Below are 27929 nucleotides of genomic sequence, written 5' to 3' on the forward strand. Positions count from 1 at the left end.
GCTGAGAAAGAGCTAGAAAAGAGCAAAGAGAGGGCGTCTGGGCCTGTGCTAGGCCTTATCTAGGGTATGGGCAGAAAAAGGTGTGGCCAAATCAAATTCAGATGTGACCTCAGCGGATGCAGATGTGACCTCTTCCAGGTGTCCCAGTTGCCTAGGGAATGCAGGTACTGGGTGGAGACTTTGCTGTGAGGAGAGTGGAGTCTACTAGCCATCCAGGAGTGGACCTTACAATATGAACCTAAGGTGTTGTCTAACAGCTCGCTGCATTGGTAACCCTTTGTACTGGAAGAGCTGCCCAGGGTCCCAGTTCAGTTCATCTGTGCTCAGCATCAGATGAGTCTTGTTCCATAGCTGCCCAGAGCCTCAGATTGTCATGCAAATTCTGGAAATATAGCGTTATCACCAGCCTTACCCCACCCATGCCTAAATGGGTGAGTTCCTGTTTCTCCTTTCCACAGTATCTGGACCCACAGGTCTGAACATCTGACAAGTTCTCAGCAGGACCAGTGCTGCTGGCCTGCGGTTTGATTCCACACATCACAGCAATAACTGCTTCTTGGACAGTTCAGTGCCCAGTGGCTCGTGCCATCTTCAGGAGACTGGAATAGTCAGTGAGGGGGACAAGTTGTATAATTGGCTCAGGTAGGAGTTGGGCTAGCCCAAGGTTGAATCTGAGTTTGTGCATGTTCTTCACTCTCTCCAGGACTCATAAATTAGGTTAAGAGCACAATGCATAATGGAGCAAGAGGGAAAACTCTGTTAGAGTGTAATTGTGTCAGTTCTAAGCTGCCCATGAGGTACAGTCAATGGTGGGGTCCCGGAGTTGCCACCAGGGGCTGGATGAGGACGTGTAGCAGTAGCAAGGGAGAAACAAGATCTCCCTCGTCCACTTGTGTAGGATGCAGAGAACACTGAGCGCTTGTAGTTGGAGTTTTGGGGCAATCTTAGGCAAAAATCATCCCTGGTTTGGGTCTCCTCCAGATATGTGTCTGTGGCTGGGTTTGTGTTGTGGAGGAAACGTCCTAAGAGGGTGGTATGAGTCTGGAGCTGATGCCAGCGGCTGGTCTTATGGAAGTGAAGGGGGGTGGGGGAGGGGACATATCTGGGTCCCTTTGCTCCAAAGAGCTCTCTGTTAGCTAAGCAAACACTGGACTCTCACTCCAGTTTCGTCCTTTGGGTGTGTCTCCCTCTTTGACCAGGTTAGTGCTTGATCTATCTTTCTTGATAATGGAATAAGTATTTATGGGTAGCTTACTAAAGGCCAAACACTAGGTCTGTTGGTTTTTTTTGGGGGGGAGGGGGGTCCGGTCGGGGAGCCTGAACTCTGGGCCTGGACGCTGTCCCTCAGCTCTTCAGCTCAAGGCTAGCGCTCTATCACTTGAGCCATAGCGCCATTTCTGGCTTTTTTTTTTTTGCTTATGTGGTGAGGAATCGAACCCAGGGCCTCGAGCATGCAAGGCAAGCGCTCTACCACTGAGCCACCTTCCCAGCCCGGTCTGGTTTTTATTTTGTTTGTTTATTTGTTTGTTTGTTTTGTCAGTCATGGGGCTTGAACTCTGGGCATGGCGCTATCCCTCAGCTCTTCAGCTCAAGCTAGCACTCTGCCACTTGAGCCACAGCACTACTTCCGGCTTTTTCTACTTATATGTGGTGCTAGAGGAATCGAACCAGGGCCTCATGCATACGAGGCAAGCACTCTACTGCTGAGCTACCTTCCCGGCCCCCTAGGTCTGTTTTTGTTTAATCCTTAGAGTCACCTTTACAGTAGGTGACATCCCTTTCATGGGGGAACAGAAGCCGCTTAGGCAAACTGGGTAAGTTGTTCAAAGCCACACTTGTCAGTTTGGCTCCACAGTCTCTTGGTTCCTGGTAGCCTACTCAAGCTACACCTTGACCTACAATATGATGTATGTGCTGGATGTTTGCTCATCCAAATGTATTTCTTCACCATGTAGCACATCCACATAACTCAATTCAGATGTAAAGGAAAGAGGACTGAAGAGTCCTGTGCCACCCAGACTTCTTTGTTTTTTTGTTTTTTGGTCCGGTCGTGGGGCCTGAACTCTGGGCCTGGGCGCTGTCCCTCAGCTCTTCAGCTCAAGGCTAGCGCTCTACCACTTGAGCCACAGCATCACTTCCGGTTTTTTTCTTATGGGTGCTGAGGAATCAAACCCAGGGCCTCGAGCATGCAAGGCAAGCCCTCTACCACTGAGCCACCTTCCCAGCCCCACCGACTTCTTTGTTGACAGACAGCAGCATGAACATTTCCTATACATGCCAATATGCAGACAGGAGTATGCCCTCCTGAACTCAGGGATACCTTGTATCAAGTCAGCACAAAAAGTAACTTGGGGAGTGTTTTTTTCGGTTTTGTTTGTGGGGGAGGGTGTTGGGACAAGTACACTGTTTGTGTACTTGCTTCCCAAGTGCTGGGCAGTCCTACTAGGGACTTCTCCACAGCCATTCCTGTCCTGATTCCAAACCCAAAAGGTGTTCAAGGGTAGGAGGGCCCAACTGTCCCCCTGGCAGCATCATATAACTGAGTGCTCCACACCCTTTAGGCACCTGTGCTAGCTGATGGTGACTCACATCTATACTCCTAGCTGATGGCGACTCACATCTATACTCCTAGCTACTCAGGAGACTGAAATCTGAGGATTGCAGTTCAGAGCCAGTCCAGGCAGACAAGTTCTTGAGATTCTTTAATCTCCAATTAACCAGCAAAAATCTGGAACTAAGAGTGTGGCAAAAGTGAGCATAAAAACAACAAAAAACAGTACTTTCCAAAGTCCATGCAACTGATGTCATAGATTCATGAATACTTCATTTTGGCAAAACTTTTTTTTATTAACATGTGGCCTGCTTAGGCACTAAGATTAAAGATACCCAATCAAGAAAGCTGCCAAACATCTAAGAACATAGAAAGGCCACGCTCAATATACAAACATTGTGGAGGAACCTAGCTGCTGGCCTGTCGGCCTGCCCTGCGTTGCCTTCCTAATGCTCAGAGTGACTCAGGGCACTGGCTTCTTCTAGCAAGCACCTTTGTTCACCTCTGATTTCTCCCACTTTCCCATTGCCTGTACCCAGTCAACACCCAACATGGGTGGGGGACACAAATCCCCTAAGAGCGCTGCTTGCCAGTCACCTTTTCAGTACCTTACTGGTGTCAGGGAAAAGATTGTTTGCCATTATTTTAATGGACCTCACATTTATCTTTGGCAATCTTCCTGGTTCTTGATGTATTTTGAAAATATTTGTGGAGTTAGCAGGTTCACTTAGAAAACAATTTCATGGTTCATGTTTTTATGTCTCACCTCATTCCAGAAAGAACTTAAGGCATCTGAAGTTGACATGCTAGCACAGTTCTACCTGTATAAATAATTGAAGGAGGTTGTATAAGTGAGTGGGTTTCTGTGGCTTACTCCTGGCATTCTAGAAGGCCTGTGGATAAGCCTTAAGGAATATAGCTATTAGTACAAACGCTGAGGTTTCCAGCCTGCCACTATCATTTATTAGCCTTGATATCTTGGAGCCCAGGAATATACACTTCTCATCTCCTCATCTGTGAAATGGATGCCCAAGCTAGCTGCCTCCTAGATGATAGCAAGTGAACTCTTGTAAAAAGAACAGGTACCTATTGATTGCTCATGCCTGTGATCTTAGCTACTCAGGAGGCTGAGATCTGAGGGTCACTGTTCAAAGACAGCCCAGACGGGAAAATCTGTGAGATTCTTTTTTTTTTTTTTTGGGTCCGGTCGTGGGGCCTGAACTCTGGGCTTGGGCCTGTCCCTCAGCTCTTCAGCTCAAGGCTAGCACTCTACCACTTGAGCCACAATGCCACTTCTGGCTTTTTTCTTTTTGCTTATGTGGTGCTGAGGAATCGAACCCAGGGCCTCGAGCATGCAAGGCAAGCGCTCTACCACTGAGCCACCTTCCCAGCCCAATCTGTGAGATTCTTTTTTTTTTTTTTTGGTCAGTCGTGGGGCTTGAACTCTGGGCCTGGGCGCTGTCCCTGTGCTCTTCAGCTCAAGGCAAGTGCTCTACCACTTGAGCTACAGCGCCACTTCTGGTTTTCTGGTGGTTTTATTGGAGATAGGAGTCTCACGGTCTCTCCTGCCCGGGCCGGCTTTGAACTGCGATTCTCAGATCTCAGCCTCCTGAGTAGCTTGTGAGCCACCAGCACCCGGCACCCAATCTGTGAGATTCTTATCTCCAGTTAACCACCAAAGAAGCTGGAAGTAGAGCTGTGGCTCAAGTGGTAGCATACGAGTGTTGTGCAAAAAAAGCTCAGGAACAGAACTCAGACTGAGTTCAAATGCCAAGACCAGGGCAAAAACTGATTTTCTGCCTGTTTCACCTAGCACAATGTTTAATAGATAAAATGCACAGAGCCTGTCTTCACCTGACCTTCAACCCTGGGATGCTATCTCTGAACAAGGTACTATCAGCCCAGGAAAAGCTTGAGGTAGAGGGGTTGCCATCTGAACTGGGTTTATTCAGCCTATGAACTGTGATGAGGGCTCATGGACTTTGTTCTAGGCAATCTCATTTCAGATGGTGTCTCCCTGCAGGTGTGACGATGGGAGCTGCTCCCTCCTCTGCCTCCCAGGGAACCGTCCCCTTTTGTGCTCACTTGGCCAGGTCGGCTGCTCTCCAGCCCAGACTTTTGGTCTTAAGCATCACCATGAAGGACTGGAGACTGTCTTTACCAGAGGACCTTGCACCTTTGAGGGCAGAGACTCTGTCACTCTTGACCCTGTACCTGGAGTCCTACCCAGCATGAGCTTCTCAGTTTCTGTCCAAGTGACCAGCTGGCTCGGCCCATTGTGAACTTTGTTGTGTTCTTTTGGAAGTGTGCTATGTGGCGATGGAAAAATGGAGCTGAGGGGGAAGGAGCTGACAGCTCTGTCAGGGGCCCATGGCTGCCAGCACAGCTTTTACTCATTTTCTTCTCTTGCAGAGCCTACAACCATGGGGGTGGTGCCAGCCCGCTCAGAAGCCCAGGTATTCAAAAACAATTTTAAAGATGTCTTACTTAATACTATGAAAACTTACCTGTTTTGTCTAATATAAATCATCAAATGTATAGAGTGTGAAGAAACCATTCACAGAGGACAGGCAGAGCAAGGAGCCCAGTTGGGCAGTAAGGGTTGTTACTCACTGTGCCCAGTGAGGCTAGGCTATTGCTTGACTACCCTACTGCAGAGGGGGACAGCAGGCGGTGGCCTTGCAGGACACAGTGCAGACCTGCTGTGGATTTCAGGGACAAACAGGAAACCAGCCAATGATCAGTGCCCAGGAACCCACTCAACTCACAACTCTAGTCCCACTAACAGCATGTCTTCCGGGGACTTTCCTTTTCACCTACTGGTGATGTCCTCAACTTGGTATTTTATCTGTTTGATATCTTTACCATTTCTCCACTCTTTTAAAGCCATAATCTTAATGTAATACCAATTTAGAGAACTGAGTGTAATAGTGCACATCTCTAATTCAAGCTACCCAGGAGATTAAGGCAGAAAGAGTATGAGTTTGAGGCTAGCCTTAGCTGGCTACTGAGACCCCCCTCTCTAGTTTTTTGGTGGTTAAGTGGTGATAAGAGTCTCATAGACTTTCCTCATGGTTTTGAACCATGATCCTCAGATCTCAGCCTCCTCAGGAACTTGAATTACAGGCGTGAGCCACCAATGGCCCAGCTAGAATGCTGCTATTTAACCATCACATTGCTGAGTGTTGCTTGGGAGCCCTGTGAAAATGGTATGTGTTTTATATGTAGTGTCCTGGGATTTGATGGGGGGAGGGGTAACTGTTTCCAAGACTTAGCTGAATTGCTGTGTGATTGTTAGCCATCCTTTTTCACTGCTGCCTAATATTTTGAATAATATTTTTCCCAAACATAGTGGTTCTGAGTTGGGGAGTCAGATAGTCCCTGTAGCCTAGAATCCCCACGAGCAATTCACATCACTCAAAGACTTTCCAAAGGATGTTGGTTAACTACCTTTAAAATATTTACAAAGTAGGCACCGGTGGCTCATGCCAATAATCCAAGCTACTCAGGAGGTTGAGATCTGAGGACTGCAATTCAAAGCCAGCCTGGAAAGATAATCTGAGAGGCTTTTATCTCCAGCTAATCAGCAAAAAGCCAGAAATGGAGGTATAGCGCAAATGGTAGACTGACAGCCTTGAGCAAAAAAAGCCAAGATCTAGAGGCCCCTAGTTTAAGCACCAAATCTGGAGTGTATACACACACATATACATACACACACAATTTAATTTAAAAAATTTGAATGAGGGCTGGGAAAGTGGCTCAGTGGTAGAGTGCTTGCCTTGCATGCATGAGGCCCTGGGTTCGATTCCTCAGCACCACATATGCAAAAAGAAAAAAAGCCGGAAGTGGTGCTGTGGCTCAAGTGGTAGAGCACTAGCCGTGAGCTGAAGAGCTGAGGGACAGTGCCCAGCCCAGAGTTCAGGCCCCATGACCAGACCCCCCCCAAAAAAATTGAATGAGAGTGCCAGTGTGAATTATTTTCTCAGAAGCCCGTACGTTGAGAGTCTCCTCCCCCAGGAAACAGGAGAGAAGAACAACTCAACATTTTCTTTATTTATTTTTTATTTTTGGCTGATCATGGGGCTTGAACTCAGGCCTGGGCACTATCTCTGAGCTTTTTCTGCTCAAGGCTAGTCTCTACTACTTTGCGCCACAGTGCCACTTCCAATTTTCTGGTGGTTCATTAGCGGTAAAGGGTCTCATGAGGGCTGGGAAGGTGGCTCAGTGGTAAAACGCTTGCCTTGCATGCATGAGCCCCTGGGTTCGATTCCTCAGCACGACATAAGCAAAAATAAAAAAGCTGGAAATGACTCTGTGGCTCAAGTGGTAGAGTGCTAGCCTTGAGCTGAAGAGCTGAGGGACAGCGCCCAGGCCCAGAGTTCAGGCCCACGACTGGACACCCCCCCCCAAAAAAAGAGAGAGTCTCATGAACTTTCCTGCTCAGGCTGGCTTCAAACCACAGTCCTCAGATCTCAGCCTCCTGAGTAGCTAGGTTTATAGGCGTGAGCCACTAGTACCCAGCTTCAACATCTATTTTTCATTTGGGCTATTGGATTTCATGAAATACCTGTGCAGCCCCTTCCAGATTGACAGCTGTGTTTGTAGTCTGCTCAGCCTAGTCCCAGCCTAGAATTGGAGGGAGGGCTAGAAGTCCTGTAGCTGGCCAGCTGCCCAGAACTTTTCTTACGAGAAAGTATTTTTTCTTTTTTGCTTTTCAAAGAAAACTTCCAGTCACTTGAGGCACAGAAAAGCTTTTAGGAAAGTTGCTCCCCGCCTTAAGAGAAGAGGATCAGATTGGAGTTAGCCATTTCTCTGACACATTGTTAGCTCAGGCTAGCAATCAGACAAAGAGGGAGGAATCATAAGCAGGTGAGGTGCTGTTTTGTGCTATGTGTGGGGCAGCTTTCCTATGTGCCTGTCTGTTTGTCCTGCCCCATGGACTTGCATGATTTCCACTGGAAAGGACATCAGTACCACACAGCTAAGATCAGAGCTATGAGGCAGACCACAGACTTCTACCACCTCTAGCTCACCCCTGGGCCTGGCATCTACCTCTGGGACCAAAAACAGTTGACATTTGGATAAACTTTGGCTCTTGCCAGCCATCCCTCTCTGTTGTATCTAGGAGGGGTGCCGAGTTTGTCCTTGGAGCCCCCACCTCCCCAAGAGACACTGCATGCTGGCCCAGGCCTTGCTGTCACTGCCAGACGTGACTGGCATTCAACTACCCTCTCACCATGGCTTCTCAAGTGTGTCTTAGACTTACCTGCCTAAATCAAGGATGACTAGCAAGTGGGCTAATGCCCCTACCTGCCAGAGGATGACTTACCCAAGCTCCTCAAGTTCCAGGCTCTTCTCAGACATTGTTGCAGGACCTAGAGTCCTTGTTCCTCTCCTAACACCAGCTTTTACCACTTGTTTTTGTTCTTACTCAGGCTCAGGTTTCAACCTGGGCTCCTGGTGGTGTGTAAGCTAAAAATAACAGGAGAAACACTGGAACAAAGTGGGCCCACAAAGTGTATAATGCCTGGATGAGCATGTGGCCCCACAATGACTTCTTCTTCTAGCAAAGTAGCACAAAGCTTAGAGCACGATACAGACTGAGTTAAGTCCCAGATCTAGCCAAGTCATGGCACATACAGACCTAGTCCCAGAGCTAACCCAGCCAAGTGACCTGACCTCCCCGTGCTTCTGTCCCTTAACCTATGAACCAAGAAGTGTGTCAACTGGTTATTGTTGGCTACATTTGTTATGTACAGGCTCAACATAGTATTTGACATAGGAGAGGTATTATTTCGTGTGTATGTATCTTATCTTTTATATCCTTATCATAAAAGGAAAGTATGAAAGCCCTGGATTTTGTTTTGTTTTGATTTGAGATAGGATCTTCCTAGTAACCTTGAGTACTGAGCTTACAGGTATACACCACCAAACCTGGTTCACTAATAATTTGTGTGTGTGTGTCAATCCTGGGGCTTGAACTCAGGGCCTGGGCACTGTCACTAATGCTCTATAACATGAGCCACAGCTTCACTTCCAGTTTTTTGGTGGTTAATTGGAGATAAAAGTCTCATAAGCTGGGTGCCAGTGGCTCACGCCTATAATCCTAGCTGTCTGGAGGCTGAGATCTGAGGACCACGGTTTAAAACCTATGGGGGCAGAAAACTTCCTTTGAGACCTTTATCTCCAACTAACTACTGAAAAACTGGAAGTGGTGCTGTGGCTCAAGTGGTAGAGCACTAGCCTTGAGCAAAAAGGGGCTCAGAGATAGTGCCCAGACCCCAAGTTCAAGCCCCATGACCAATAAAAAAAAGTCTCATGGACTTAACTGCCTGGGCTGGCTTTGAACTGTGATGTTCAGCTCTCTTGAGTAGCTAGGATTATAGGCATGAGCCACTGGCACCTGACACTAATAATTTCTTTAAAGTATTTAAAAAATCTCTGAGTGGCTGGGAAGGTGGCTCAGTGGTAGAGCACTTGCCTTGCATGTGTGAGGCCCTGGGTTTGATTCCTCAGCACCATAAGCAAAAAGAAAAAAGGCTGGAAGTGGCGCTGTGGCTCAAGTGGTAGAGTGTTAGCCTTGAGCTGAAGAGCTGAGGGACAGCGCCCAGGCCCAGAGTTCAGGCCCCACGACCGGACCCCCCCAAAAAAAATTTAAAAAAATAAAAATCTCTGAGCTCCTTTGGAACTATAACGCCTTTGTACAACTACTTAATATTTTTTTTATAAAAAGGAAAAAAAATCTGTGAAGTGTCACAGAAAAGTCCTCTTAAGGTAGTAATATTTTTCTGTTTCACTGGGCAGGGAATCCTATCTTTAGCTTACCACTGGTGATTGGGACCAGTGGTTCTTTTCAGGGTATTGGCAGATGGTACCATGGTCTTGTCCCATATATCCCACCTGTACTCTGACTTTCCATGCCCACAAGCCAGAGGGTCAGGTATGACCAGAAGGGAACATTGAAATGAGCTGCTACCACCGCGAATACAGAAAGGTATTTGATTTCATGTTTTAGAGGGCTTTCATAAAGCTGAGCGTAGTGGGACATGTCTGTAATCCCAGCATTGATGAGGCTGAGGCAAGAGGATCATTGGTTTGAGTAGTTAGTAATACCCTGTTTCCAAAAAAGCAAAAGCCACTGGCTGTAATCCTAGCTATTCAGGAGGCTGAGATCTGAGAATTATAGTTCAAAGTCAGTCCAGGCTCTGATCTCCAATTAGCCAACAAAAAGGCTGAAACTGGAGCTGTGGCTCAAGTGGTAGAGTATCAGAGCAAAAAAGCTTAGGGACAGCACTCAGACCCTGAGTTCAAGCCTCATGACCAGCGCGCGCACACACACACACGCGCACACGCACACACACACACACACACACACACACACACATGAATACACAAATGTCAACCTTTCTTAGGTGTAGTTGTATGAATCAGCTCTCTGTTCCTGTAACAAATTCCTTAGGATAATTAATGTGTTTCAGTGGTAGAGAGCTTAGCTTAGCATGCACAAGCAGTGAGTTCAATCTCTAGAAGAAAAGAAGGAAGAAAGGAAGGGAGGAGGGAAAGAAGGGAGAGAAGGAGAAAAGAAAAGGAAGCACAGAAAGGGAAGGAAAGCAGGCAGGCAGGCAGGCTGGCTGGCTGGCTGGCTGGCTTAGTTTGTTTCATCTCACAGCTTTGGAGATGTCAGTCCATGACCAGTTGACCTTGTTTGGGGCCTGTGGCAGCACAGAACATCATGACAGGGCACATGGTAGAGAAGGCCCATTTACTTCATGGCAAAAAAGAAACTAAAGGTTTAAGTTCTCAATGCCCCCTCCAAGAACAGCCTTCAGTCAGTAGAGTTCCCACTAACCACCATAAAATTCTACCACCTGGGGCTGGGAAGGTAGCTCAGTGGTAGAGTGCTTGCCTCCCATACATGAGGCCCTGGGCCTCAGCACCACATAAACAGAAAAAGCCGGAAGTGGTGCTATGGCTCAAGTGGTAGAGCGCTGGCCTTGAGCTGAAGAGCTGAGGGACAGCGCCCAGGCCCAGAGTTCAGGCCCCACAACCAACCAAAAAAGAAAAGAAAAGAAAAAAATGATTCCACCACTTCAGCTGGGCACTGGTGGCTCACACCTGTAATCCTCTGTACTTAGGAGACGGAGATCTGAGGATTGAGTTTCAAAGCCAGCTCTGGCAGATGAATTCTGCTGTTCCCATCCACGTATACCCTCTTTGTTTTTGTGCTGGTACTGGGTGCTATCCTTTAGGTGTTTTTGGCTCAAGCCTGGTGTTCTGTCACTTGAGCCACAGCTTCACTTCCAGCATTTTGCTGGTTAATTGGAGATAAAAGTCTCACAGACTTTTCTGCCCCAGCTTCAAACTTGGATCCTCAGATCTCAGCCTCCACAGGCAGGAACAATTGAATCTGGCTTTCATTCCCCCCCCATGCCCTCCCCCACGCCATCTTAAAACAGTTTCACAGGTGTCGTTCTGTTTATATATGTAAGTACTAATCTCATTCACCCTCTCCATTGGCCCTCCTCTCATGGACATATTTTTTAATTTCCCTGGATTAATTCCTGGAAGAGAAGGTGCTGAATCACCTGGTAGAGTAGGTTCATATAAGACTCTGCTTAACCTTCTTCTAAAGTAACTGTGCAGTTTCGGAAACATCCTTTTAATGGTTGTCAGTGTTATGGTTGTACCATGGTATGTACCCCCTGGCCTTACAGTTAGCTATATCCCAGTCAGTCTTACAAACTGTCCTGCAATCTCTCCTCCCCTCCCAGCCAGCACTGGGTCTGGCAGTGGCTCTGCTCCTAAGCTGCCTTGAGCTTAGCAGCTGCCTGCCCTGGTGCCCTTATGTCCCTGATGCCCTGTCCTAGTGACCGGCCTCTACTGTTGCTTCACAGATGGTGCAATCCTTGGGCTTTGCCATCTACCGTGCGCTGGATTGGGGGCTGGATGAGAGTGAGGAACGTGAGCTCAGTCCACAGCTGGAGCGGCTCATTGACCTCATGGCCAACAGCGACTGTGAGGACAGCAACTGTGGAGCCATGGATGAGGGCTACGGGGGTCCTGAGGAGGAAGAGGAGGCCGAAGGAGGTCCCCGCACTGTGCGTACCTTCACCCAGGCCATGCGGCTGTGTGTAGTCCGCCTGACAGACCCCCGTGGCGCACAAGCCCACTACCAGGCAGTTTGCCGAGCACTGTTTGTGGAGACACTGGAGCTGCGAGCCTTCCTGGCCCGGGTCCGGGAGGCGAAAGAGGTGAGCAGGGGACATGCACAGTGCCACGGTGGGCCAAGTAAGCAAGGGACACTGTGGTGAAGGGCCTTTTGTGCTGGAGGGCCCAAGAGCCCGGTCAGGGTCATCCCCCGTCCATCCAACCAGTGGAACCCAGGACAGGGCATTCTGCCCTTTCACTGGCTCACCTGTGCTCTGTGCTGTCCTACATACTTCACATGTTTTACCCTAACCCTCAGGCCTTCTTTCCACCAGTTTTCCCTACAGGAAACTGAAGCCCAGGGAGTTAGGAAGTTCCTCCTCAGACCTCTTTCCCTCGCTGCATCATTCCTATTGTTCTAAGTTATTATCCCCCCCAAATTCTACTTTTACCTTGAAAGAGCAGGATCTGTCTACTGCCTCCCAGCTAGCCTCTCCAAGTCCCAGGTCCTTCTGAAAGCAGGAAACTAATGATAGTCATTGCTGACCACTCAGAACCACATACAGACTGGTCCAATTGGTTTGAGCTTTTGGGGCAGGTGGATGAGAGAATCTCTGTGAGGCTGTCTCTGTGAGACTGTGCATACCACAGTCCAGCCTTATTCTCCCGCTACCCCACTGAAATAATCCTCCATTTCAGAGAGAGCACATGGAAATTCTGTAACTGTCTCCCAGAGCCACAGAAGGGTAAATCTCCCCCAACTACCAACAGAAGTCCTGTTAGGGTTATCCTGCCTTCCTAGAGTTAGAAGATGGCATCTCCTCAGTTCTTCCTGCTTCTGGGAGGAGTTACTGTGTAGCTCTGAAGTGAGTTCTAGACTCAGAGTCCAGCGCTTGCTTCTGGGAGGAGTTACTGTGTAGCTCTGAAGTGAGTTCTAGACTCAGAGTCCAGCTTCTGTCAGCAATCCACAGATATGAAGGGGACTTTGAAGAACCAGTGGAAGTTTGTTTCATTCTTTCTTGCTCAGATGACAGAAAGTTTTTTTTTTTTAATGTTTTATTTCTTTGTGGTACTGGGGATCAAACCAGCGCCTTACACATGCTAGGCAAGAGCTTTATAACTGAGTTACACCCCAGCTTGCAAGGGTGCTTTTGAAGTTAATTAACTCTGGTCCCTGATTCTACTCTGACCCTTTCTGGTGCTGTCTTCTTTTTCCTCTAGCCCAGAAGTACTTTGGCAAGCTTCCTGGCCCTTGTAGCCGTTGGCAGGCTCTTGAGGATATCTGACTGATAGGGTCAGGGATGCAACTTGAACCATTGGCCCCCTTCAGTAACCAGTGGCCTCCCATCCATGGGCAATATTAGTAGTCCATCCCTATTTTTCCTCCCAGCTTTTCCTTGTCATCTTTTTTTTTTTGGGGGGGGGTCGGGTCGTGGGCCTGGGCGCTGTCCCTCAGCTCTTCAGCTCAAGGCTAGTGCTCTACCACTTGAGCCACAGCACCACTTCCGGCTTTTTTTTTTTTTGCTTATGTGGTTCTGAGGAATCGAACCCAGGGCCACATGCATGCAAGGCAAGCGCCCTACCACTGAGCCACCTTCTCAGCCCTTTCCTTGTCATCTTAGAAACACTCTTCTGATGTTCTCCATGGTTAGCAGATGGTCTGCATGCCTTTTTTCTCTGAATTCAATCTGTGTTCTCTTGCTCAGATCAGTTCCTTTTCTGGTCATTTAACAGGAGCACACAGCTTGTACTTTAAGCTACTCACTCAGGAGAAATTCAAGGAACTGGTGGTAGGGTTATAGCAAGAAGGGTACCTGGAGTCAGGGCACAGCCAGGCTAATCTGGGCTGATATTTTGACAGAAACAGCCTGCTCAGAGACAGGCATAGCTGTTCCAGATTGGACCAAGAGCTATCCTCTGTGCTCTTTGCCCCACAAGCTGGTCAGGCACCACAGGAGGACTGTTATTAGGATCACAAACCTTGCACTGCTCTAAGTTGGCAGCGTTTTCTAGAGCATCTCCAAGCAGTTTGGCAAGTAGTTTAGGTGAAAGCCAGGAAAACTAGTTGTGTTCTGGCTGGGGGCGGGGTGGGGAGGGGTGTGTGTGTGTGAGGTGGTAGCAGCTGAATGCTGAAAGGGAGTTGCTTCTCCAGGGTGGGGAGTCAGTTAGAACAGGAGTTCTAGGCTGCCTCCAAGATCCAGGACCACAAAGGCAACAAGGACAGCTTCTTTTCTTTTCATCTAATAGTCCCTGACACACTTCTAGGCCCTTACCATGATGTCAGCACTTCCCTGTTTTGTTCATATTCTCATTCTCTCTCTCTCTCTCTCTCTCTCTCTCTCTCTCTCTTTCTCGTCGGTTGTGGGGCCTGGGCACTGTCCCTCAGCTCTTCAGCTCAAGGTTGGTGCTCTACCACTTGAGCCACAGCGCCACTTCTGGCTTTTTCTGCTTATGTGGTGCTGAGGAATCGAACCTAGGGTCTCATGCATATAAGGCAAGCACTCTACCACTGAGCCACCTTCCCAGCCCCCACCTCTCTTTCTCTCTCTCTCTTGCTTTTCTTTCTCCCAGTCCTGGTGCTTGAACTCAGGGCCTGGGCACTGTCCCTGAGCTTCTTTTGCTTAAGGGTAGCGCTCTGCCACTTGAGCCACAGCGTCACTTCTGGCTTTTTCTGTTTATGTGATACTGAGAAATCAAACCCAGGGCTTTATTCATAAATAGTAGGTAAGCATTCTACCACTAAGCCACATTCCCAGCCCCTGTCGGCACTTTCTTTTGTTTTCAAAGCACACAGCTGTAACTGTCTCTTGGAATTTGCTTGTAAATCATATGTCACCTACCCCCACACATACATACAGTCCATGGCCTGCCATAGTCCACACTGGTCCACTGCTGTGTCAGACTTGAGTAAAGCAGCAGCTGAGTGAACAGATGCAATCTACAAGAGTCTGAGTCCCTTGGGACCTCTAGCCTAGGTAGCACACAGGCCCCAAGAGGAGGGGCAGACACTAGCTCCAGCCAGGGGTCCCTGAGGAGGGGTATAAACTGAGATCTGAAGAGCAAAGAAGTGCTCTCCGTAGACAGGGCTTCCACACTTGTCTCTGCCACCCATGAAGGACATAGCACCTCCCTGTGGCATGCGGATCCAATGGGAGAAGGTGCCACATGGGCTCTAGGCCCTCACAGTCCCTGCTCAGGAGAGAACAGAGATGGGTAAGAGCCCTGTATGGTTCCAAGGTGATGGCTTCCTCAAATCTTCCCAAGCTCTACAGCTGGGCCCAAATAACTAAGTGCCTTCTTTTTTTTTTTTGGGTCCGGTTGTGGGGCCTGAACTCTGGGCCTGGGCACTGTCCCTCAGCTCTTCAGCTCAAGGCTAGCGCTCTACCACTTGAGTCACAGTGCCACTTCCGGCTTTTTTCTTTTTGCTTATGTGGTGCTGAGGAATCGAACCCAGGGCCTCAGGCATGCAAGGCAAGCGCTCTACCACTGAGCCACCTTCCCAGCCCCCTAAGTGCCTTCTTGAGTCAGTTTGGTGATAAGGATGTGCGCCCTGCCAAGCAGGGCCGTGTCTTATGTCTGCCAGTCTCCTACCTTCTCTGAGCTAACCAGACATATGCTCCCAGATGTTGCAGAAGCTGGGGGAGGATGAGCCGCAGGTGAAGCCACTGGCTGAGCTTGACAACTTGAGACATACGGATTGGGTAAGATATTTGGTCTCTTCTGGTTGAAGATGCAGAAGAGCACAGCTCACCCGCAAGGGCCTGTGTGGGGAAGGTTGTGGGAGATGCCATGGCTGAGATCCTTTCTGTCTCCCTGGAGTCAGGCTCGACTGTGGGTCCAGCTAATGCGGGAGCTGAGACATGGGGTGAAGCTCAAAAAGGTGCAGGAACAAGAGTTCAACCCTCTGCCCACTGAATTCCAGCTCACCCCCTTTGAAATGTTGATGCAGGACATTCGCGCCAGGAACTACAAGCTGCGCAAGGTCATGGTGAGTTGGCAGCGCCTCCCTCTTCTCCTTCCACCAGCAGCAGCCCTGAGCTTTGCTCTTTTGCTAGGGTACCGAGTCCAGTATCGCTTTGTAGATTAAGTGTGGCATGGCCCCCATTCCCATGGCTCAAGGTTGTGTTAGGTCCACAGTGTGACAAGGGCAGGGAAAGAAGCAGGGGAATATTCGGAAGGATCAGTTGGCCCTAGCAGGAGAGGGGACCATAAGAGCTGGGGCTAGAGTGACTCTCAAATGGTAGAATGCTCACTTATCTGTGTTCCATCCCCAGTACCACAAAGTAAAAGAAAAAACCAGCAACTGCATTTTTCTTTTTTTTTGGGGGGGGGTGTCCGGTCGTGGGGCCTGAACTCTGGGCCTGGGCACTGTCCCTCAGCTCTTCAGCTCAAGGCTAGCACTCTACCACTTGAGTCACAGTGCCACTTCCCGGTTTTTACTTTTTGCTTATGTGGTGCTGAGGAATTGAACCCAGGGCCTCAGGCATGCAAGGTAAGCGCTCTACCACTGAGCCAACTTCCCAGCCCTGCATTTTCCCATTTAATACAGTGTGCTTATGTATACAAGCATCACTCTTAAAATTTTAAATGAGCAAGGTCATTTTGTTTGTACAACAACCCTATGAGTGTACATTGCCAGACTCATTTCATGAAGAACCTGAGGTGCAGGAAGCTCAGGCAGCTGTATTTGGAGTATCAGCAGGCTATTCCTGGGTGTGACCCATGTATTTATCTACTGTGCACCTGTCCAAAAGGCAGCTGGGTCCCAGCGAGTAAAGGCCTGAGGCAGAGAATGTAGATGAAAACCAGACTGTGTTCAAGGCTGTTTGAGCCTCTTCCAGTCACCCCAACACCAACAGCTAGCGCCTGCAAGCTCTTAATTGCCTTGCCATTCTTCTGGTAGGTGGATGGGGACATCCCTCCCAGAGTGAAGAAGGATGCGCATGAGCTTATCCTGGACTTCATCCGCTCCCGACCTCCACTAAAGCAGGTACCAACGCTGCCCCTCCTCTCCAAGGAATTGTGGAGCCTGGGCTCTTCTGTGGCCAGCCTGGGAAGCATCTTACAGCACATATTTGTCTTTCAGAGGCATACTGTACTCTTGGCTGTTCACTGGTAGGCTGAGCACAGGTCTGTGGCCTTGGGTCTCCTTCCTCCTGGAAAGAATTTGTCACCTATTTGTCACCACACTAGGAACACACAAAGGCCCCAAAGGCCTCTGGAGAACTGATCCTAGCAACTCTGATTACAGCATCTCCTTCCTTCAAAGTGGGCCCATGTCACTTCCCCACTTACCTGCTGCACCATCTTTTGCAGGTCTCAGAGAGACAGCTTCGCCCATTGCCACAAAAACAGAGGACCCTGCATGAGAAAATCCTAGAGGAAATCAAACAGGAGCGGAGATTACGTCCAGTACAGGGCCAGCACTTGGGTGCCCGTGGTAAGCAAGAAGAGGGCACAATGGGAGAGAAGAAATGTCCAGGGGCAGGCTACAAATCAGGAATTGGTGTCAGCTCCAAGAGCTCCTCTATGGGTGGGAGACCTGGGACATTTTGATTTTTGTTTGTGGACTTAGGAGTGCTGATAGCCTTGTGAAGTCTCTGAGAGTCATATAAGGAGGAAGTGATCTTGCAGTCCAGGCTTTGACCTGATTTTGTCATTCTACATTGTTGCAGTGGTATAAAAATTTTCAGCATTTAGGAGTAAAATAAAATAAAAACAAATTTTCTGGGGCTGGGAAGGTGGCTCAGTGGTAGAGCGTTTGCTTTGCATGCCTGAGGCCCTGGGTTCGATTCCTCAGCACCACATAAGCGAAAAGAAAAAATGCCAGAAGTGGCGCTGTGGCTCAAGTGGTAGAGCGCTAGCCTTGAGCTCTACCACTTGAGCTGAAGAGCTGAGGGACAAGCGCCCAGGGCGAGTTCAGGCCCCACGACTAGACCCAAAAAAAAAAAAAAACAAATTTTCTGGGTAGGTAAAAACAGGCATTAGGGCTGGGAAGTAGTAGAGTGTTTGCCTCACATGCATGAGGCCCTGGGTTCAATTCTTCAGCACCACATAAGCAGAAAAGGCCAGAAGTGGTGCAGTGGCTCAAGTGGTAGAGCACTGGCCTTGAGCTGAAGAGCTGAAGGACAGTGCTCAGTCCCAGATTTCACGCCTCATGACCAACCAAAAACCAACCAACCAAACAGGCATTAGTCTTTAACTCCCATTTCCTGCATGGAGAACAGAGATTTATCTCTTTTTCTATTTCTCCCTATTTTACCCCTGTCACACTAAAGTAAATCTTTATTAAAACTTAAAAAAAGATATTTATGAAAATATTTGTTTAAAAAAAAAAGGGTCCAGGTGTCAGTGGCTCACTCCTGTAATCCTAGCTGCTTAGGAGGCTAAGTTATGAGGATCACAATTTGAGGCCAGCTGGGACAGGAAAGTCTATGAGACTCTTCTCTCAAATTTACTACCAAAAAGCCAAAAGTGGAGCTGTGGTTTAAATGATATTGCCTTGATAAAGCTCTCAGGACCTGAGTTCAAGCCCCAGGACTGGCACCAAAAAAAAAAAAATGCTTAGGAACAGAGCCCAGGCCCTGAGTTCAAGCCCACGACAAACACCAAAAGTTGGGAAGGCAGGGGGCAACAAACTCTATCTCTACTTCCACTGGGTCTCTGGTAAACTAGGTAGTTCTACTTTATAAACTTCAATTTCTCATTTGAATAATAACTGATATTGCCATCTTGGTGCAGAAGTGTCATGGAACAATGGTCTTAGGACACTACTTCCCAAGCCAAAGAAAAGAGGCTATGAATAGAAGTAACCCTCTTGATTTGTTTTTTTTTTTTTGTTTTTTTGTCGGTTGTGGGACCTGAACTCTGAACCTGGGCACTGTTCCTCAGTTCTTCAGCTCAAGGCGAGTGCTCTATCACTTGAGCCACCACACCACTTCTGGCTTTTTCTGCTTATGTGGTACTGAGGAATGGAATCCAGGGCCTCATGCATGTAAGGCAAGCACTCTACCACTGAGCCACCTTCCCAGCCCAGAAGTAACCTTGAAAGCAGAGGGGTGAGCCAGTGGTGTTCCTGGCCTGTCACCCCTCCCTCCCATACCGTCCTGTACTGACTTCTGCTTCTAGGGTTTGGTTCTCTGCCTTGCATCCTCAATGCCTGCTCTGGAGATGTCAAATCCACTTCCTGCATCAACTTGTCTGTCGTGGATGCCAGGTGCAGCAGCCAGCGTCCAAGGCCCAGAGTCTTGCTCAAGGCCCCCACCTTAGCAGAGATGGAGGAGATGACCACATCTGAGGTCAGAACTCATGGAGATTCCTGAAGAGACCATGCAGGAAGAGGGTAGGGAAGTGAAAAGGGCTGAGCAGAACCAGCTAGCAGAGTCTTCAGTAATTAGCTAAGTAGACATTGCCTGCCCAGGGCTGACAGCTAGAGTTAAGCTTACAGCGTTAAGCATATCTAGTGCAGAAGTGTCCTTGAGATACTAGACAGTGGTCATGGGACCCCTTTCCTGAAACAAACAAAGCTGGAAATTAAAGTGACCCGTTGTCTTATGGTTGAAAGCTGGACCGCCTCCAAATGACTAGAGTGAGGGCCTGTTCCTCAATACTGTCCTCTCTCCTTACGAGGAGGCTGGAGCATGGCTTCGTTGCTGGCCATCTCAGTGGCTCCTAGCCTTGACTGTAGGCTGTCTTTCCCAGAATGTTCTTGGGAGGAATGTGGTTATTGAAGCACTTTAGTGAGCTGTCCAGAAGACCATAGAGTATCAGTTAGTGGGTGGGGGAATGCCCAGGGTCTCAGTGGCTTCCCTCGTTCTACTGCCTGGGTTTAGGGATGGACAAGAGGGGCGGGAGGCGGGAGGCAGTGGTCCTGTGTCTGACATGCCTGCAGGAGGAAGAGTCTCCGTGCGGGGAAGTGACGCTGAAGCGGGATCGCTCTTTTTCTGAGCGTGACCTGGCCCAGCTCCGGTGTGAGGTGATGTCTGGCTTGAAACCAGCCACTCAGCCCATGCAAGGGACAGAGCCATCACGGCCACGGGCAGGCAGCATGAACACCTGGAGATCCAGCACCCGGGACCAGGGCAAGTGCCACCTCCTCTCCTCAGCCTGTCCTGTCCCTCAGATCTGTCCGTGGGTACTCTGTATTGGTCTCAGTCCCACATCTGAGAAAACAGCCCCCTGCTTCAGAAGTTTGTCCCTGCAGGAAGGTCACTCTCAGTCCCTCACTCCTCAGACAGGCATCCCTTCCTTTCTTTACACTTGAGAACTTTTTGTTAAATATTCGTTATTTATTGCAAAATATTTTGTAGAGAATTAATTCCCATGATTCTATTACCTGGTGATAATGCCTACCATGCTGGGATGGAGAAGGAATGTTATCCAGGCCCATAAATCTTTCTCTGTGTGAACAGAAACATGAGTCCTCATTTCCAATCCATCTGTCCTCAGCCACCATTTCCCACAAGCTCTTTTCCTGCTGTGGAGTTCAGAGGAATAGAAACCAAGACCTGAGGGGCTGGGAAGGTGGCTCAGTGGTAGAGCGCTTGCCTTGCATGCCTGAGGCCCTGGGTTCATTCCTCAGCACCATATAAGCAAAAAGAAAAAAAAGCTGGAAGTGGCCTGTGGCTCAAGTGGTAGAGCGCTAGCCTTGAGCTAAAGAGCTGAGGGACAGCGCCCAGCCCAGAGTTCAGGCCCCAAGACCAGACCCTCCCCCCCCCCCAAAAAAAAAAGAAGAAGAGGAAACCAAGACCTGATAGCTACACAAGGTTAGTACTACTGCAGAGGGACTGAACTCTATCTACAACAGTCATCAGGACACTGGCAGCTTGCAGCCCAGCAAGCACGGCTAGTGTTTCTTGTCTGCCCCTGAAATCACCCTGGACAGCCTTGTAGCCTTGCCCCACCTTAGACAAACCATTTAGTAAGGATTCACTTTCCATTGATGAGAGGTCCCAGGCAAGATCTACCCTCAACTTACTCCAGGAGTCCTCATTTCCATCTCGTCTTCTGAGCCTGCAGCAGGCACCTGGACTAGAGGCAGGCCTTCCTGTGTGGTATGTCTGTTGAGTCTGCTCAAGAGCCCTGCCGAGTCATAAGCTCGCAATGCTGGCTTGTCTTATGTCAAACCACGTTCAGATATGGTCCTCTGAGCTGCATACATCCCCAGCACAGGTCCCCACATAGGTAACGTATTTCTGACCTTTTAGATTGGTCCCCAGGGAAGCACATATCCCCAAAACCCACTTAGCACAGTGGAGTTCTGCCAAGTTGTCCTCACAGACCTGTGCTCTACCTCCAGGTTCTTGTGCTGTGAGTGTCCAGTCCCAGCCTGACTCCATCTGCCCACCACACAGCAGTCTGAGCTCCTCAAACAGACCCAAGGCTTCTGAGCCTGATGCCAGACACCTATGGCTGGTGAGTGAGTTAAGGTTTCCCTAGCAGGCCTCATTAGCACTATTTTTGTTTCTTCCTAGGGCAGGACACCTGCCTGGAGGAAAGTGTCTCAGTTCTCTTGGGTGTGGCTAGGTCTGGCTTTGTCCTCAGAGGCCAGGGTCAAGCCAACATATTCTGCGGAGGTTGGTCTTTGCTGCCACCTACTGGGGTTCATTGATCCTGTGGTCAAAGTAGAGAACAGCCTTGCAAGGGACCACTTAGGACAGTGGACCCGCTGGGTTCAGAGAACAAAAAGTCAGGCAGGTAGAGGGGACCTTGGAGCTACTCACAAATCCGGAACAGTAGAGAGACCAATGGTTAAGGCCTGGAGTAAGGATAAAATTTGAAACAGACCATAGGTAGTTTTGGTCATCAAGTCAGATGAGGGTATTGGAGAAGGCAGGCTTGGATGTGTGGTCAGTGAGGGCTGGGCAGATTTCTGAGCCTGCGGTTCTGGGGAACTTGTGGACCACAGCTCACTCCCAGGTGTGGGAGCACTGATGCATGAGCTTCAGGAAGTTGCCAGGTGTTTAGACTGGGACCAGGGAGACTGGGGGGCCCCGAGGAAGTAGAGAAGCCTGTGGGTAACCCCTGCCTGAAAGGCCTCGTCCGCTGGTGGGACAAGCAGGACCCCGCCCACCAGGAGTTCAGCCATCCTGTGGAGAGCCTGGCCCTGACTGTGGAGGAGGTGGTGGATGTGCGGCGTGTTCTGGTGAAGGCTGAGATGGAGAAATTTGTCCAAGATAAGGAGCTCTTCAGCAGCCTGAAAAGGGGGAAGGTGAGGCGCTTGAACCTCCTCTCTCATCAGCCCTAGGTCAGGACCGGTGAGGGTGGGGGAACCAAGTCTTAGGTGCTTGCTCTAACAAGGTCTTTTCTTACAGATTTGTTGCTGCTGCCGGGCCAAGTTCCCAATTTTCTCTTGGCCACCCTCATGTCTCTTCTGCAAGAGGTGAGCCTTCTCTGACCATGCTTTTTAACAAGGAGCCAGGAGCTGGGAGGTCTCTATACCAGGTTGACTTGAACACAATTTCCTGTGTCACCACCATGGCTGTGGCTGTTGAGACCTTGAGATGTGGTTAGTGTGAGGAATGTAATTTTTTTGGTTTACATTTCATGTATGTGGGTGTGGGTGTGCGCGTGCATGCGCACACGTGCTCATGTGTGCATGTGTGCACCTATCAATACTGGGGATTGAACTCAGGGCATCATGTGCTCTCACTTGATTTTTCACTCAAGGCTGCTGCTCTGCCACTTAAGTCACATCTCTACTTCTGAGGTTTTGGTGGTTAATTGGAAATAAGCATCGAATGCACTTTCCTGCTCTGGCTGGCTTCAAATTGTGATCCTCAGACCTCAGTTCTCCTGAGTAGCTAGGATTACAGGCATGAGCCACCGGGTATACAACAGAGTGGAAGGCATGAGAAAAATCCAGGCCACATGTTCCCAAGAGAAGTATGGACAGAGGTGAATGGGTAGGAGCTGAGGAAGAAGATTCTAGAATACATTAAAGTAAAATATTGGGGCTGGGAATGTGGCTTAATGGTACTGTGCTTGCCTAGCATGCATGAAGCCCTGGGTTCCATTCCTCAGTAACAGAATGCCGGAAGTGGCACTGTGGCTCATGTTGTAGAGCGCTAGCCTTGAGCAAAAGAAGCTCAGGGACAGTGTCTTGGCCCTAAGTTCAGAAGCCCAGGACTGGCAAAAAAAAAAAAAGTAAAATGTTGAAATAATGAGGAATTAAGCTGAAATCAAAGATAGCTGATCTGGTTGTGTGGGATGGGACATAAGGCCAGAGAGAGACTATTGTTAACTCCTTAGATGTCCTCACACTAATATTCTTCCTCCATTCCCTTCTAGAGCCATCTGCACTTCCTGTAGCATAAAGGTGAGGATCTTGGTGGGGGCGGTCTTCTGGGTCTCAGAGAAGGGACTACCCTACCTCTTGTTAAATTTGTTAGAAATCTACCCTAACAGGTACTTCATCTATTTTCCTTCATGAATAGTGGGGAACATAGAGAAAACCTAAACTTTCCAAGGTTGCAGGTTTCTGTTTTGCTTGTTTTGTTTTTAGTTTTGAGATAGGGTGTCCTGGTCTGGTTTTGAGCTTATTGTATAGCCCACACTGACCTGGAATTTAGAATCTACCTGCATCTGCCTCCGAATTGTGAGACAGGGTCTTCCTAGGCAGGCCAGGCTGGCCTTGAAATCATGATCCTCTTGTCTTAGCCTCCAGTGTACGAGGGTTATAGTTGTATACCACCATGCCTAACTTAAGAATTAAAAAAATTCAAGCCTATGCCGGACGCCAGTGGCTCACACCTGTCATCCTAGCTACTCAGGAGGCCGAGATCTGAGGATCACGGTTCAAAGCCAGCCCGGGCAGGAAACTCCGTGAAATTCTTATCTCCAATAAACCACCAGAAAACCGGAAGTGGGGCTGTAGCTCAAGTGGTAGAGCACTAGCCTTGAGCTGAAGAGCTGAGGGATAGCGAGCGCTCAGGCCCAGAGTTCAAACCCCACGACCAAAAAATAAAAATAAAAAAATAAAAAAAATTCAAGCGTGGCACCATAGCTTATGCCTATAATCCTAGCTATTAGGAGGATCATAGTTCGAAGCCAGACTAGGCAGGAAAGTCCATAAGACTCATCTCCAGTTAAGCACCAATAAAGCTGGAAGTGGAGCTGTGGTAGAGCCCAAGTGGTAACCTTGAGTAAAAAAGCTCAGGGATACTTCCAGGCCCTGAGTTCAAGCCCTAGGACTGACATGCATACACACATGTGCGCATGGCACACGCACACACGCGCGCGTGCGCGCGCGCACACACACACACACACACACACACACAATTTAGCCAGGCATTTGTGGCTCGTGCTTATAATCCTAGCTGCTCAGTAGACTAAGATCTGAACATTGTGGTTTAAAGCCAGCCTGCTGGACAGGAAATTTCACTAGACTCTTACCTTCAATTAACCACCAAAGAGCCAGAAGTAGAGCTATGGGTCTAGTGGTAGAGCATCAGCCTTAAGCAAAATAGCTCAAGAACAGTGCCCAGGCCAAGTTCAAGCACACACGTGCGCGCAAACATGCGTGCACACGCATGTACACGCACAAAATTCAGAGGCGGAGTACTGGCAGTTCATACCTATAATCCTAGTTATTCAAAAAGCTGAAATCCAAGCTAGGTGCTAGTGGCTCACGCCTGTAATCCTAGCTACTCAGGAGGCTTAGATCTGAGGATCGAAGTTCAAAGCCAGCCCAGGCAGGCAAGTCCATGAAACTCTTATCTCCAGTAAACCAGTAGAAAACTGGAAGTGGCGCTGTGGCTCAAGTGGTAGAGCGCTCGCCTGGAGTTGAAGAGCTGAGGCACAGCACTCAGGCCCAGAGTTCAAGCCCCACAATCGACAAAAAAAAAAAAAAAGTTAGAAAGAAAGAAAAAAAAGCTGAAATCCAGAGGATTGTAGTTCAAAACCAGCCTGGAAAAAAAAGTATCCTTGAGACGCCATCTCCAAAATAAGCAGCAAAAAAGCAGAATTAGAGGTGTGGCCTGGGTGATAGAACAGCAACCAAGCAAGCAAGCTGGGCAAATGTAAGACCCTGAGTCCAAGCTCCTCTGACTCTATTTTAATTTTTACTGCTGAAGTTCAAGCTCAGAGCATGCACACTTGAAGCAAGTATTCTACCACTGAGTTACACTCTCAGCTCTTAGACTGTGCAGTTTTGTTTTCTGAGCAATCCTGGGGTGTGAACTCAGGCCCTGGGTGGTGTCCCTGAGCTTTTATGCTCAAGCCTAGGGCTCTACCATTTGAGCCACAGCTCCACTTCCAGCTTTTTTTTTATGCTTAATTGGAGATAAGTCTTCTGAACTTTACTGTTCTACCTGGGCTGGCTTTGAACTGCAGTCCTAAAATCTCAGCCTTCTGAGTAGCTAGGATCACAGCAGGTATAAGGCACCGGTGCCTGGTTTTGATTGTGAAGTTTTCAAAAACTCTTGTCGGTAATATTTATTTATTTATTTAGTGCCAGTAGGGGCTTGAACTCCGGGCCTCAGCTCTGTCCCTTAGCTTATTCGCTTAAGGTTAGTACTCTTATCACTTAAGCCACAGCTCCATTTCTGGCTTTTTTGCTGGTTAATTGGATATTAGAGTCTCATGGGCTGGGTGTGGTGGCTTACGCCTGTAATCCTAGCTGAGATCTGAGGATCATAGTTCAAAGCCAGCCAGGGCAGGAAAGTCTGTGATACTTTTTTTTTTTTCTTTTGTCAGTTGGGGGTTTTGAACTCTGGGCCTGGGCACTGTCCCTGCGCTCTTCAGCTCAAGGTGAGTGCTCTACCTCTTGAGCCACAGTGCCACTTCCGGTTTTCTAGTGGTTTATTGGAGATCAGAGTCTCATGAACTTTTCCGCCTGGGCTGGCTTTGAACCTTGATCCTCAGTTTTCAGCCTCCTGAGTAGCTAGGATTACAGGCATGAGCCAGCTGTGCCCAGCTTCTGTGAGACTCTTATCTCCAAAAAACTGGAAGATTAAAGCAGAAAAACATAGTATAAGAAACATCCTGGCCGGGTGCTGGTGGCTCACGCCTGTAATCCTAGCTACTCAGAAGGCTGAGATCTGAGGATCGCGGTTCAAAGCCAGCCCGGGCAGGAGAGACCGTGAGACTCCTATCTCCAATAAACCACCAGAAAACTGGAAGTGGCGCTGTAGCTCAAGTGGTAGAGCGCTCGCCTTGAGCTGAAGAGCTGAGGGATAGTGCCCAGGCCCAGAGTTCAAGCCCCACGACCGACAAAAAAGAAAAAAAGAAACATCCTGTTTCCTACACAATAAATAGTAGTTAAAAACTTCCCTTATAGGTAAATCTTTTTTAAAATGTTTTGAAAGCTGGCATGGTGGTAATACGAGCACTTGGGAGGCTTGAGAAATTATGATGCCCAGGCCAGCCAGCGCCACACACTAAGGCCAGTGTGGGCTATATAATGAGAACCTATCTCAAACAAACACCACAAAAACCCCGTAAGTTTCAAATATTCCATGTTAGTAGGCTGTTCTGAGAAGCACTGCACACACACACACTCCAGAGTCCCTCTGACACTGGTGTTTGTGCATGCTTAGGTGAAGGTGTGATAGAAGTAAACTGCTTGCTTACGTGTCCTTCACCATGCCTCCACAGACACAAGAATGTATTGAGACTTCTGCCATTGCTAGTTTTTGTGAATTTTTTGTTTGTTTTGTTTTTGTTTTTGGTGCCAATACTAAGACTTGAACTCAGGGCTCAGGTGCTGTGCCTGAGCCTTTTTGCTCAAGGCTGATGCTCTACCACGTGAGTCACACCTCTACTTTGAGCTTTTTGCTGGTTAACTAGAGAGAAGAGTTCCACAGACTTTCCTGCCTGGACTGACTTTTAATAACAATCCTCAGATATCAGTCTCCTGAGTAGCTGAGATTATAGCCATGAGCCACTGGGACCCAGTTCAAATCCTTTAAAAATACCCTTTGAAAGAAATAAAGAAAACAAATATCCCTTGACACTGGAACATTCTCTCCTCATTAGTGTAACTATGTGCAGGTCAAGATACTAGATCCTTTGCTTTAAAGTAGCACGGTTCACCTATGAAGTCTGTATCCAATTGGATAAAATATACCTTGGATCCAACATGAAGGAAGACCATGCTGGCCCCACACATGGTTGTAGAAGCAATTACTAGTCTCTGGGCTCCATTGGTCAGGGTGGGGAGGATGAGGTGTGGCCAGACAATCCCAAGATGCCTTGCCACACCTCCCTGTGTTGCAGATGAAGATGCCTTCCAAGAAGTATGCACACATTCCCGTCTACACATTGGGCTTTGAGAGTCCTCAGAGGATGTCAACTGCCAAAGCCACACCAACACAGAAGAGAGATGCTTTCCAGTGTGTTCCTTGGCCTTTTTGCTGGTCTCAGGTGGTGGCTAGGCATTGACAGCAAAGGGAAGATTGAGCTTGGGCACTGTTTGTGAGGGTACCACCAAAGAAATGGGAATTCAAGATGGTTGGGGATGCAACTCAGGTATTTTCTGGAGGGCTTGGGAAGTGGGCCAATATAGCATTGAGTGTGAGTGGTTAAGGACCAGGCCCCAAGTTCCTGCAGCAGAAGAAGAGCTTTTGCCTGGACGCACTTTGTCAGGCATGCTCATTCCTCAATGTCCTGTGGATTAAGAAGGGGAGAGATTGTAGAAGGTGGATATGGACATGAAAATGGATGGAATTTGAGATTCTAGAATGGGAGAGGTGCAGGGTCTGTGGGTCATCTTGGCCTTGGTGGGCTCTCCTCCCTGATGATCTTCTCCTGAACTGTGACCTTACCCAGATCCCTTCAGGGGCCACAGTGGCGGAGCGTAGAGGAGGAGTTCCCCCACATCTATGCCCATGGTTGTACCCTGAAGGACGTCTGCAGTGACTGCACCAGCTTTGTGGCCGAGGTAGTCCGCTCCAGCCGCAGAAGTGTGGATGTCATCAATGCCACGCCTCGCCGCAGCTGCCAGACCCAGTCTCTCTACATCCCCAACACCAGGACTCTTGACTTCAAGTGACTTCCCAAGACCGCCAAGCTGAACCATTCTGCTCCAGGCCCGGGGCACTGTCCTGGGCTGTGCATGTACATATATACATATATAGATACATTTATATAATATATTCACCTGGCCTATATATTTATATACATTGTCTCCAGGCCCAGGTGTCTGAGGCCAGGCTTACTCCAGCACCCTCCCTCTCCTTTTCTTCTCAGGACTCTTTGGAGACATAGGGATTTCCTCAGGAGGAGGGCAGGG

At 48.6% G+C, this 27929-nt stretch overlaps 1 protein-coding gene across 1 annotated transcript; it reads left to right on the plus strand.

Annotated features, from left to right (window-relative positions):
- The first annotated feature begins 4971 nt into the window (after positions 1 to 4971).
- On the plus strand, positions 4972 to 27929 carry Spire2 (spire-type actin nucleation factor 2). The gene is made up of 14 exons (XM_013035664.1): positions 4972 to 5007; positions 11446 to 11802; positions 15322 to 15399; positions 15522 to 15686; positions 16602 to 16688; positions 17015 to 17138; positions 18827 to 18996; positions 19590 to 19779; positions 20997 to 21112; positions 21756 to 21908; positions 22012 to 22079; positions 22988 to 23015; positions 26915 to 27030; positions 27467 to 27929. The coding sequence occupies exons 1-14, from the start codon at positions 4975 to 4977 to the stop codon at positions 27687 to 27689; spliced, it is 1908 nt and encodes a 635-aa protein (XP_012891118.1). The 5' UTR covers positions 4972 to 4974; the 3' UTR covers positions 27690 to 27929.

This window comes from Dipodomys ordii, unplaced genomic scaffold (genome assembly GCF_000151885.1).
Source record: "Dipodomys ordii isolate 6190 unplaced genomic scaffold, Dord_2.0 Scaffold217, whole genome shotgun sequence".
NCBI classification, from domain to species: domain Eukaryota; kingdom Metazoa; phylum Chordata; class Mammalia; order Rodentia; family Heteromyidae; genus Dipodomys; species Dipodomys ordii.

Coding starts and splice junctions, on each gene's coding strand:
- Spire2 (XM_013035664.1), top strand. CDS start 4,975: ATGGGGGTGGTGCCAGCCCGCTCAGAAGCCCAG. Junction 19,780..20,996: donor ATCCAGCACCCGGGACCAGG/GCAAGTGCCACC, acceptor CTCTACCTCCAG/GTTCTTGTGCTGTGAGTGTC. Junction 23,016..26,914: donor GCACTTCCTGTAGCATAAAG/GTGAGGATCTTG, acceptor CCTGTGTTGCAG/ATGAAGATGCCTTCCAAGAA.